Source organism: Xyrauchen texanus, chromosome 20 (genome assembly GCF_025860055.1).
Source record: "Xyrauchen texanus isolate HMW12.3.18 chromosome 20, RBS_HiC_50CHRs, whole genome shotgun sequence".
Lineage (NCBI taxonomy): Eukaryota > Metazoa > Chordata > Actinopteri > Cypriniformes > Catostomidae > Xyrauchen > Xyrauchen texanus.
The window spans coordinates 36,521,006-36,534,502 of NC_068295.1; the positions used below are offsets into that span (position 1 = coordinate 36,521,006).

General features: G+C 35.7%; 1 protein-coding gene across 1 annotated transcript; it reads left to right on the forward strand.

Moving 5' to 3' along the window:
• Positions 1-9,005: 9,005 nt before the first annotated feature.
• LOC127660351 (cystatin-F-like) lies at positions 9,006-11,604 on the forward strand. Its single transcript, XM_052150480.1, has 4 exons — positions 9,006-9,359; positions 10,344-10,519; positions 10,621-10,740; positions 11,431-11,604. The coding sequence occupies exons 1-4, from the start codon at positions 9,197-9,199 to the stop codon at positions 11,521-11,523; spliced, it is 552 nt and encodes a 183-aa protein (XP_052006440.1). The 5' UTR covers positions 9,006-9,196; the 3' UTR covers positions 11,524-11,604.
• The last annotated feature ends 1,893 nt before the right edge of the window (positions 11,605-13,497 follow it).

The window sequence follows — 13,497 nt, forward strand, 5'->3', positions numbered from 1 at the left end:
CTAATGATGTCTTACACTTATCTGTATACCCAAAAATGTTGGAGTATTTTAAGTTGTTTCTGCTGTAATGACGAAAATATCCAGCAGGACGCGCCGGCACAGAACACAAATTAAGATTTTTAGAAGAATATCTCAACTCTGAGATAGGTGAACTGTTTCTTTAAGTAGCACATGGGGAGCCACATTGTCCTCCTTTTGAGATACAATTTTCAACATTGATTTAGTTCTTGTATCTTCTAAGCCCAGCAATAGTGGTGTTCTCATTCTAATGCATGATGCACAATTTTCTGAAGTTTGTGACTGGTGGAATGTTCAGCCTGAAGTATTGCTGTACAAAAGGTTGACACTTTTCTATCAGGCATTAGAAGAAACATGATAAAGCGTTAGCATAATTATAAAATATTTCATCATCTCTACTTTCCTGGTAATTTATTATACAAATTAACACAATCTCTATATCAGGGGTCGGTATTAATAAAAACACTAACAATATTATAAAAAAATGTCACTGTTTAATTCTATTACATTAAAACTTTTAAAGCTACTCAAGTTATTCAGCGAAAACTAGTGAATGGTTTTCTCGTTTCCTTGTTATTGTTGTTTGATTAATAGCCATTTTATGACTACTAGACAATGCTCAATTCGGCTACATGTACACTTCAAGTCCGACATTTTGATTAAAATACACTTTTTGTCCCACTGTTTAAATTCACTTTAGACATAAACGACTTATATTAATGCCTCACCAAGACGGGCATTGGCGGAATTATAAAGTTTATTTGAACATGTAGGTATATTAGCGCTCAAACAGTAGCTGGCAGCTGCCTGTCAATCAAACGCAGCTACAGACATCAGGAAATAAAAAGTCAATCTTTTATATTTTATCTAGATCAACCAACCAGTGGTGCTCTTGCTATCGCGATCGATGTAATGAACACCCCTGTTCTAGATGTAGAACATAGGCTAAGTATAGGAAATTACTCAGAATTTGTATTTATTTATTTTTTTAGATAAACATCAAGATTTTTTTTTAATCGCCCAGCACTATTGATAACATTGCCTTAATCTCTCACATCAACCCAATAATCTCAGTGATAGATAGTTAAATGACAAGCTATGTTATAGACACACATAATCTTGTAAGCACAAATATGAAATTTACCTTGATATGTTTCTTCATATTAGAGGCAGGATTAATGCTGATCTCTGGCTTGAGCAAGTAAAACTCACATGACACAATCAATCAATTGGTCTTTTTCACTGTGAAAATCCCTTTCAGGTGCAGCTGTGATGTTAAGGAGTTGAAATGTGTTTGAGGCATCCTCCACATCCATAACAGTTGGCGCTGGATCTACAGCAAATAGGCAAATAGATAAATTTTTTAAATAGGCATGTACTAAATAGGCTTTGACTCATAAATGTACACTGTTAATTTTCTACAAGCAGAATCAATCAGATATATTATAAAATGCCAAAAGTGATTGAAATAAGCTTAAATTCAGAACATATCATTTTTTCCCCTATAATTATATTCCTATCATTATACACTTGAGTCAGATTTTCTGATGTACATTAATCAAGAATTTATGCATATTGAATGCTTTTCAATATAGGTAAAATATGACCCGAAAGACAAAAGATGGTGGCAGATGTAATGGACTTAATTTTGTTTGTGAAGTTATCTTTCACCCATACAAACCTCTTATGACTCTATTTGAGTGTCCAGTAAAGGAGCGGCTGTGGTAGGATGAATGAATAATGAATGAATAGCTACCCATATGAAACCAATGACCGGCAATACTTTGAGGGAAAATATTATTGGTTGCCCAAGGCTACTGTGTTGAAAAGAGTAAATAATTATTTCCTACTTCTTAATGCATAAATCCGCTCCTGTGTTTATTGTGGCCAGGAAAATGCATCTCACATAATGAATAAGCATGCACTGTCCTGCATAATCAGTTTCTGTGTTAAGATTTGCATTAGAGTCAATTGTGCCTCCTGGAACTGTATACATGCCAATTTTAGCAACAGGAAGATTGAAAAACATTAGTTTCAGGGAGTGCAAAAAATGGATACTGTATTGTTTAATTTGTTTTTAATGCATTAAACATTCAACTATTACATTTCAGAAACGAGTTACATTTTCCAGCCCTATAATCAAGCCATTCTGAGATCGGGTCAAGTGAAACTCTCATTTTAGGAAGAATACAGTTATTTCATACAGGAATCACACAGAGGTGAATAAAATGTCAGAATCTAATCAAATCTAATTACACCAGTTACATTATTTAGTCAACGTGTACACACTGGAGTGCAGCTTTATAACCGAACTGGTGCAAACTTACCTACATCTGTAAAAAAAAAAAAAATTGTTTGTGGTTTAATTAGCCTACAAAAGGAAACAAATCTACTCAAACTTTTATAGGGGTCCTGAATGGTAAATTTCAGAACTCAAAACTTCCTCCCCAGTCTAAAAAGAGCATTTATAGTTGCCACCAACAAGCGTCATCACACCCTTGGCCCCGCCTACTGGCGCGCAGTTCAAGTCAAGAGAGGAGGACTTCCGTGGCTAACTATTCCTAACATAACATCTAAGGGGACAAATCTGGACTATTTTGAATATGAACATGAACTACAGACTCTTTGACCGCTACCATTTATCTCACCACTTTTAAAAGACAAGTTATAACATTGAAATGGAGTAGTAATTCTTTCATTCAGCTGCTGCCTCTTGTTTTTTGCTCCAATGCATTCTGGACCCATTCTTTCACTCATCTGTGCTGTTTAATTGTTAGTGTATGTAAACAGAGTAGATGGATGTCTTTGACCATTTCGATGTGTCCCAGTGATGTGCACTTTCAGGATGTGTGAGTCTTTTAACTGTGCTTTAGACTATGATGTATGCATTTTTTTCAATTTCTGTATTATGAACCAGGACACAATCAAAAACTTAAGTAAACCATTTCATTCATGATAACATGAATATGAAGTTCAGAAATATACAATATAGAAAGTATTTGCCCCATCCTGATTTGTTCTATTTGTATACATCTCAAACAAAATTCTAAAATTAATAAAGTCATTTTTATAGGTATAGCGCTTTTCACAACACACATCGTTTCAAAGCAGCTTTAAAGGAAATCACGTATTAACCCAAAAAATTAAACCGTAATATCTAGAAAGTCTTTGAGCAATCATTGTGTAGTTTGATTAAATATGAATGTAAATTGTGTATAGAAATTAAATAATAATTGTATTTAGAACCCCAGTGAGCAAGCTGTTAGACAACTGTGGCATGGAACACAAAATATTGATATTGGTTAATGGAGAAAATTAACCCTTGGGGAAATCAGGCTCACTGTGAGGGCCAGTTCCCCTCTGGCTAAACAAAGAATATAAACAACATGAATATATTGTCAATGTTAGTTATTTGTGTGCAGTGCAAGTCATGGTTTAAAAAAAAATGTAAATTAAGGTCCAGCGTTTAAAAAAAAAAAAAAAAAACATTTTATGAACAAAGATTAATGACCATGCTCACAGATTTATTGTCCTTTGCTAGTTGGCTGAGTTAAGGCTTTTGTTGGCAATTAAATTATAGTCCATGTATTCCATTTCAAGAGTGTAGTCCATCAATAGACAAAGGTGATGCAGGCAGAAATCAATGAGGTGCATAGCAGTTCAACAGGCAGGTCATTTTGGTGAGGTTTGGTGGGATTCAACATAAGTCCAAGGTTCAAGCAGTGGCATATGAAGTATCTTATGTCTTAGAATTGGCATCAGTTCATCCTCTGAAGTCAAAAACTGAAGTGATGTCATAAATAAATAAATAATAAATAAATAAATGTATGCCTGGCTAAATATTTGAGTCTTTAGTCTAGACTTAAACCAAGTGAGTATGTCTGCATCTCAAACAGTGTTAGGGAGAAAATTCTGTAGTTTAGGAGCCAAATATGAAAAGGATCTACCTACTTTTGTGGATTTTGACATTCTTAGAATAAACTTATTCCATGATTCCTGATAATATCTCCCATGAGAAGCATGTATTAGGAGAAATACAGGCCCTAAAACTGATCCCTGTGGCACTCCATACTTTTGTTTGATTTGACAATTCCACGTTTACATACAAAGTGGTAGCGGCCTGATAAATACGACCTAATCCATGCTAATGCAAGTCCACTAATGCAAACATAATTCTCCATCCTATTCAAAAGAATGTTGTGATGTATCGTGTTGAAGGTAGCACTTAGATCTAAAAGCACTACAAGAGAAATGCAGCTGAGATTAAATGATAAGAGCAAGTCATTAACTCTGACAAGTGAAGTCTATGTACTGTGATGGGGCCTAAATCCAGACAGAAAATGTTTGTATATTCCATTTCTCTGTAGAAATTAACATAGTTGGGAGGACACGTCTGTTATTAGCCAATTCTCCAGGATCAAGCTGTGGCTTCTTAATAAGCAGTTTGATAACTGCCAAGTTTCTTGGGACATGCCCCAAGGATAGCAGCCTCTTAATAATATTAAGAGGTTCTGAGATTACAGGGAATACCTCTTTTAAGAGCTTAGTTGGTATTGGATCGTTATGTGGCTTTAGATTTTTTTGATAAGTTTTGTTAGCTCTTCATGACCTATGACAGTGAAGGAAATGAAAATCAAAAACAGAATTCCACATAAGAAATACTTACGGAAGGGGTGCCCAATACGTCGATTGCGATCGACTGGTAGATCGCAAAGGCAATGCTAGTAGATCGCACAATTTAAAATGTACTTTTGTTAAATTTTTATAAAAATAAATATAATGTCTTTCCTTCTTTTAGTTTCTGTCTGACTTGCACTTTACGAGTAAATATTGACCAGGCAAGGTTTTGTTTATTCAGTTGCCATGACAACTAGGTTTGCGCATACGCGCCTTCCAAGGATTTCTGAGAACAGTGCGCGAAATTGCGATGCTATTGCCCGGATTATGCAAAAATGTCTGATTCCATTCAGTGCAAGTCATCAGAATAATGTAAATACCCTGGCTATTGTAATCTATTGTGCTGTAGGTGTTTTTGGTTTAGTTTTAAAACTGAATGATTTCAACATTGAACATTATTATATATTTTTTTTTATTAATTAGAAGTTGAATTCCATGTGGGGATAAATGCAGTACTCCCAACAAGCATTTTCTTATTTTAAATGAAAGTGTTTTTTTTAGTTGGTAGATCTTATTGAGTTGGTCATTTAAAAGTAGATCATCACACAAAAAAAGTGTGGGCACCCCTGACTTACGGTCAAGCATGGTGGTGGTAGTGTGATGGTGTGGGGATGCTTTGCTGCTTCAGGGCCAGGACGACTTATAATAACTGAGGGAAACATTAATTCTGCTCTCTACCAGAAAATCCTAAAGGAGAATGTCATCATTGAGAATGAACATCATTCCGTAATTTGAAGCTCAAGATCAATTGGATTACGCAGCAATATAATGATACAAAGCATGCAAATCCAATCTGGCCGATAAGTATCTAGTTGTTTAGATCACCATTATGGAAGAAAATCATGAAAGTAATTGGGCAAATGAAACCGGCTCATTTTGTTTTTTTATATTCCCTCATCTCGTATATACGTTTGCATTCATTATTAATTTAGGGCTATAACTTAAGGAATCAAGATATACAGTTGAAGTCAGAAGTTTACATACACCTTAGCCAAACTCAGTTTTTCATAATTCCTGACATTTTATTGTAGAAAACATTCCCTGTCAGGTCAGTTAGGGTCACTATTCAATTGTAGAGAGAATTATTTCAGTTTTTATTTCTTTCATCACATTCCCAGTAGGTCAAAAGTTTGCATACACCTTGTTAGTATTTGGCAGCCTTGACTTTCCCCAAATGTTTTTGTTAGCCTTCCACAAGCTTCTCACAATAATTTGCTGAAATTTTGACCCATTCCTCTAGACAGAACTGGTGTATCTGAGTCAGGTTTGTAGGCCTCCTTGCTCACACACACACTTCCAGTTCTGCCCACAAATTTTCTATTATTTGTGATGGCCACTCCAATACCATGACTTTGTGTCCTTATGCCATTTTGCCACAACTTTGGAGGTATGCTTGGGGTCATTGTCCATTTGGGAGACCCATTTGTAACTGAGCTTTAACTTCCTGGCTGATGTCTTGAGATGTTGCTTCATTATATCCACATAATTTTCCTTCCTCATGATGTCATCCATTTTGTGAAGTGCACCAGTCCCTCCGGCAGCAAGCACCCCCACAACATGATGCTCCCACCCACATGCTTCACGGTTGGGATGTTGTTCTTCAGATTGCAAGCCTCACCCTTTTTCATCTTCAAACATAATGATGGCCATTATGGCCAACAGTTACATTTTTGTTTCATTAGACCAAAGGACATTTCTCCAAAAAGTAAGATCTTTGTCCCCATGTGCACTTGCAAACCGTAGTCTGGTTTTTTATGATGGTTTTGGAGCAGTGGCTTCTTCCTTGATGTGCAGCCTTTCAGGTTATTTCTTTACAACACTACAATATTAAATACTGTTAACACATAATGTTTACATATTGTGGCTTTACTTCTGAAACAGTGTGTTCATCTGAAGAGGCTGAATAGTCTAAGCAACAATAGACTTCAAAGTGCAAAAGTAGTTACGCAGGCAAAATAATGAGCAGACAAGAGATAGGTGAAGGATTTGACATAGCTGTAACTACTCTATGTCTACTGTCCTTAGCACAAGGGTATGAGGACCCTTCTATAAGTTTTGTTGGAGTGTAGAGTTTGGGGCTAACTGGGGAGGGTCCAGAAGTTAAAGCAAGCCAAGAAGATGGCACATTTCTTCACTTGTGAAGTTATTGAAAAGTTAGCAAAATTATTTCTGGTGGTTGAAGGACTTACAAGAGCAGCGACAGGATGAATTATTGAGTAGAATTTCACCTTTTGTGAGCATCGACAAAGCATGAGCCATTTTTTGTGCAACAGGATGCATTTACAGTACAGTGACGACACAGCGCCATCTGATGGATTGAATACTAACAGATGCAGCTCCTGCAGACCCTAATGAGGTGCACAAACACAAGCCTGTAAATGTGGATCATTAGCAACGTTGAGAGCCTTTTTCAAAAGAAACAAACCCCTTTATAATCTCAGATATTTGACAAACAATATAACTTTACTGTACACAAAAAACATTTGTGAAAAACCTACGCATGTAATTACTAAGGGTACGACACCTAAGAACATGACGCAGCCCCCCTTTGATCAAGTGCATCGCCTTTGCATGCCTTGTAACACCCTAACGAAAGAAAAACAAGACACATTTAATTTATTAATACACATTCCTGGTTATATTGCGAGCAATTAATCTGTAAACGACGTTATTCAAAATAATTGTTTTGAAAGGTGCGCTTTCTACATTTTTGTATAAAATAAAAGTTTACCTGCACAACATTGAGGTAAAAACCATGTTTCCTTATTGTTGGCAATTCAACAGCCCCGTATTCTTACTGAATGTATACTTTTTTGTAAGCAACTTAACTGAAAAAACAACACCAAAACCCTCACATTTAAAGGTGCACACAGTAACTAGTTACAATAGTAACTTTTGTCTTTGTGTCATCTTGGACTTACACGGACACCTAGCAGCGTATGCAGCATTATTCAAAAGTTTAGTTTTCACAGTCAGTCATGATTACTTGAAAGTGTCAAATATCAGGACTGTTACTGAGATTAAGCGAGTAGTATTCAGCTGGTCATGTGATTCTAACATGGCAGTCCTCATGTGTGGACCCTCTCCATGTAGACTAAACCAGCATTTATAAGGTTACTGATATGACTGGAGTCTTCATTTTAATGTGAGTGCTCATGATTTTATACATATAATGCTAAATTAAAATTCATTTAATTACGAGTTAAACTAACTTTTTTTTTATTATTATTACGCATTCTTTGGATAAAATTAGTAACTTAAAATTATAATTTTTTTACACCTAAACAGCAAATTATTAGGCTGCTTTGTTTACACTTTAAAAACGAGTTAGTATAAGCCACATTAAACCTCAAAATTAACCAGACATTATTATATGGTTACTATTACCAAAACAAAGTTACCATATGGAATTCTACAGTAATGATGTAGTAAAACCGTGGTTAACTGTATCAAAACTTACTCCCAAAAAGAAAAACATGGTTACTACAGTCATGGTTAATACAATATTACTACAGTATACCCATGGGTAGTTTTCATAATGGTATCATTTATTAACGAGGATTACAGATCATTATCAACAACTCTGAATATATATAAACCTGTAAAAATGGTCACACAAGCCCATTATGATACATGTCATGTCTAGGTTTGTCATTACTTTGTGTGAATAATGCAGTTTTTCTGTCATTACCTCATGAAAGCACTGCCCCTGCTTTGAATGCTACTATTCGCTAAAATAATGTAAAAAAAAAAATTCCACTTCGAAGCTTATGAGATGCATTAATATTCATGCAATCTAAATAATAAAATTTCTAATTACAAAAACAACAACTTCAGAATCTATATTTTTATATGCGGTTCGATATTCTTGATACCACATCAGTATCAATACTTTAGTATCTGCCCATCCCTAGCATGCACCAGCCAAGCAACTACTATTGAGATGAACGGATATGCTAACAGACAGCTCTCTCCAGGTATATTTGTAACAGCAACTATACCTGTAACTGGTCAACACAGGAAAGAAAACTGCATTTGTCGATTCATTTAATGAGGATTTTAAGGTTTGCTCTGCTTGGCTGACAGCAACCTTTGTGACTGAATAATTAGTCAGATACTCACATACAAGTGCTGTATGGTTATCGGTCAGTTTCATCACAGGATGTGGTTGGCAAACACAGAAGTTCACTTGCATCTTTCAAAGCACTTCAACACACACAGGCACTTTCATTCCAGTTTGAGGAAGCATTCAGTGCTTTTTTTCTTGATTTCGGTGGTCTCTATCAACGTTTGATATTTATAGAAACAAATCCTTGATGTCTCCTCTAGAAAAGCACATAAAATACTCGACTAAAACATGTTAGGTCTTGCAGTGTCCTTTACCACAATGGAATATCATAGTTTACTCAACCAGTAATCAACATAGTTGATTGGTTTCACCTGTGCTTGATCTTGGAGCATCTGGGATACCCTGTAGGTGTAGAAGCATTGCTCTCTACCAATGGAAAACGTGACTGCACTTTGGAGGACTGCAACATGCTGCCTGGTGGTTGAAGTGTTGCTGAACAGGAAGTTGCTGAGTAGATTTGAGACAGCTCCAGAAGAAATGAGGGTCTCTTGTCATGTTCTCGTCTTGTTTTTCTTAGCAGGTGTCAGTTTACTCGGTAAGACATTTTCATAAACATCTCCATTGTTTCTTCTTTGTGTGGATGAAGTTGTTTGTTTAATTCTGTTTGCTCATTTGCTCACTAAGAATGTCCTGTAATTAACAAGACTTAATGTCTTGGCGTCAGATACCACAGGACACCTTTAGGGTTCTTGTAGAGTTCATGCCTCAGCGGGTCAGCACTTTTTTGGCAGCATTTGGAGGACCAGCAGCATGTGGTCATAATGTTTTGGCTCATCGGTGCATACAGACATGAAAATGTTACATATAGACATAATGTGGTAAATATTCATCGATATATACATTTAAGCTGAGTTCTATTCGTGGTTAAACTGTTTTATTGTGAAATAACACATTTTATGGAGATAAGAAATATTATAAATATTATTATATTCATTTTTTAAAAGTAATATTAACATAATATATCGTAATCGTGGAAGAAAATATCAACAATTAACTTACTTTGGTCAAATGGATGCAAATAGTTTTGAATAATGACACAGAAAGCCGAACACGGCAGCATCCATCCATTTTCTCGTAGGTTCGCGGGGTAGGCTACCTCAGCAGCATAAACTTTATTTTTTCAAAGTGTGCTTTCCCCCCACCCCCTTCAATCTTATATGCTCAGCTCAGTGTCTGTTGCCAGAACTTTCCTAATATTGGACTGTTCCATTAGGTATTAAAGTAGTAATTATAATCGATTCATTTAATTATTTATTTATTATTATTTTGTAATTTTTTTTGATAGATCAATGCACTACACCCCTAAAATAATTGTAATTTTTGGGTGAAATATTCCTTTAAGGGGTCCACTTTCCCCTATGTGTACTGTTGTACAACTAAACACCTAAAAAGTCTGTCCAGTCTGGTACCTCAGAGTTTTATGTTCATTTCTTCTTTCTTATTAGTTTAATATTTTGTTGCCTATTTCAATATTTGTGAAAATAATTATAATAAGTTCTAAAATGTTTTATGACTACAGAGAAAGTTCCAGTTCATGCATTTTTTAGTCGGCCAATCCCAGGAGCTCTACAAAATGTCAGTAAGAATGACACTGGGGTAAAGAATGCTGTCCTGATGGGAACCTACTCATTTAACAATAAATCCAACGATGCGTTTCTGTTCAAAGCATCAGCTGTTGATGAGGCAAAAAGACAGGTACAGTTCAGTGCCCCTTTGCATTATTCTCACTGTATGCATGTATGCATACATACTCCTAGTGTAATTCAGTATTTCATCTAGTTTCTGTTTTACTATAGATAGTGAAAGGTATCCTCTATATTCTGGATGTAGAGATCTCTCGAACTATGTGCAGGAAGATGGGCAGCAATGATGACCTCAATAACTGTCCATTCCAGAAAGATAGTCTGTTAAAGCAGGTATGTGTGATTTTCTATGGAACTTAAGAAGTTTCTTGCTCTGCAAATGCTAAGAATAGGATTCACACACAGTTGGACCAATGAACTTCCATGATCTTCCAGTTGTTTGTGCGTATATGCACTCATAAAGAGCAATTTCTTGCTGGTGAATATTTTCGAGTCAAGCATAACTAGACCCTCTTTATTCACTATAGAAATGTTATTGACTTTCTAGGATTTTTGTTCATTTCAGTTATTTTTCCAGGCCTGAACATTTTACAATTCCCTAATATTTCCAGGTTTTCCATGATGGTGTAAAATGTGCATTAAAATGATCAAACTTGTTAGTAGAACTATTAGGCAATTCTCTCGAAACCCGACAAGAAAACTTCCTTTTCATATTTAACTCCAACTCTATATAAAAAGTAGGAAATTATGTTTTGCATGAGGAAAAACATTTTACATTTAGGGTCAAATGTGCATAACTGACATGAAAATAATGTCAGTGTAAAAAAAAAATCTTTATGGACCTTAAAATAGGTTTCAGAGTATAATTTCTTATTTGCGTCTTTTGATTTTGAAGTAAAATATGACACGTTTTCTTGACAGGTTTCATAAAAAATCACTGTATTATTGTTACATTTACAAACTGCATTTTTAAATGGTAAAACAACTCTTATTAACATGACATTTCCTTTTTTGTTCTTCTAGACATTTTTCTGTCATTTTGAGGTATGGTCCATTCCATGGATGAAGAGAATGTCAACCACATATTTTAACTGTCTTTCTATTGATAAAGTCTGAAGCTAACTGTGAAAATAAAACAAGAAGCAGTGAATAGTGTAGTACATAATGTGATTTCAAACATCTTCAAGTGCAGTGACCGGTTATCATTCATTTCTAAATACAAGTGACCTTCAGTTCATAAAATGCTAAGCTTGTGTTTAAACTGATGCAGCGTGTAAATTATTAAATGACTTACAAAAAAAAGGGCTCTTTGATGTACAGGGGCAGCTTTGAGGTAATACACTAGATCAGGGGTTTATTGCTCCCATCTCAAAGCTCTTTGACGTTTTTGCCCTAGCAACACACTAGCACTGATTAAAGACACTTTTAATATGTTTATATTAAGAGATTTATCCATAACACTTTTTGACTACTCATTTACTACTTTGCACATCTGTTTGATATGCATGACATATTTGCCCTAGATTCATAACACATGACCATTAAATGGGTACAAGCACCCAATACGACAATGGTTCTCAACTGGTTTTGTGTCAGACAGATAGTTTACCAGAACCCCACTAATGTGGAGCCTTAATGTTTAGCAAAACCTAGCGTAATGGTAGCAGTACACTGGCGAGACCAGAGGCCGTTCGCTTTGACTGACTGGATGTTAATGGAGATGCATAAGTATGCCGAGTAAACTGCTATTGTGAGGAAATGGATTGCCTATCCAGTAATCTTCAACATGTTTTACACTAAGCTTTTGGAATGCACTATGCATGGAGTTTACTATGATCAAATTGCTGTTTTATAACAGAAGACAGATAATTTTGCGACAGGTAGGTGTCAGTATACGGCTCTCCCCATTCAATTGTATACTAACTGCAAATGGTGACATACTGTTAAAACATGCTAGTTGATCATTACTCTCTCTCCTATGGTACAGTCACAGAGGTTGATATCTCCGTATAAAAGAATCTCTGATTTTACATTATACAACAGTTAGTTCTGGTCCTCAAATCTGATTGGACGAGAGGCATTCCGAGAGTGCTGATAACAGCACTGGGATGCTTCACTGTTTGTATCTCTCTGCTTTTATTCAGGACATTCTAAACCAGAGTATTGAGATTTTTAATTTTCTGTGAAATTACATATTTACACCAAGAGATGGCAACAAATTATCGTATTTTGTGTTACAATCGAGTTTCTGGTGAGCGAGAAAATCAACGTTGTCTGTCAGAGCGGATTTACAAAGTCAGAATGTTTTTTGTGCTGCCATCACGTGCTATTGGAGTTACGATACAAGTTTATAATTATAACTGGAAAACGCTGAGATAATTTTATACCTTTGAGTTTGCAAATGCGAAGTGTACAAGCACTTTCAACATGGCAGAGTCTGTACGTGTCAAAATAAGAGTTCCCCATGAAATATGCAAGAATGAAACTGGTGTTCTCTATGTTATTTTTTTCTCCAACAACAAAACACTTGAATGTGACATACTCGTAATTGTGGCTTCTGAAGTAGGAAGAAGGATCATTCAGATGGCTGCATAACTTCACGATTGCTCAGAGCGGCTTCCTACCACACCACAGCTGAGGAATAGATTTAAACTTACAGCGTCAGCATTATTGTTCATTACTGTCACACAGATAATCACACACTCAGTTGCTCTCTCTCTTACACACATACTCTCAAACGTCCTTGTTACTTCCAATAACTTAGAAATAGCCCAAACTGTCATTACTAGTTCTAAACTGATGTGTTTGAATTAGTAACAGAGGCTTGGGCACATCTTTTATACTAGCAATGGCAGATTCTGATCTGTGGCATAAGAAACTAGTTCCAAACACAAGGTATTTGGGGAGCTTCTTGGTTTTTACTAATGTTCTTGTCTTTTGAACTGTGGTATAAAAGCAATAGCACACTCGCAATCATGCTGTTTTGCTGTATATCAGCACAGATGGCACTTGGCCACCAAATCACAGCTGTGCTGATATTCAATAAAAGCATAGTGATAATGGCGACCCAACAAAATTATTAAAATAGTT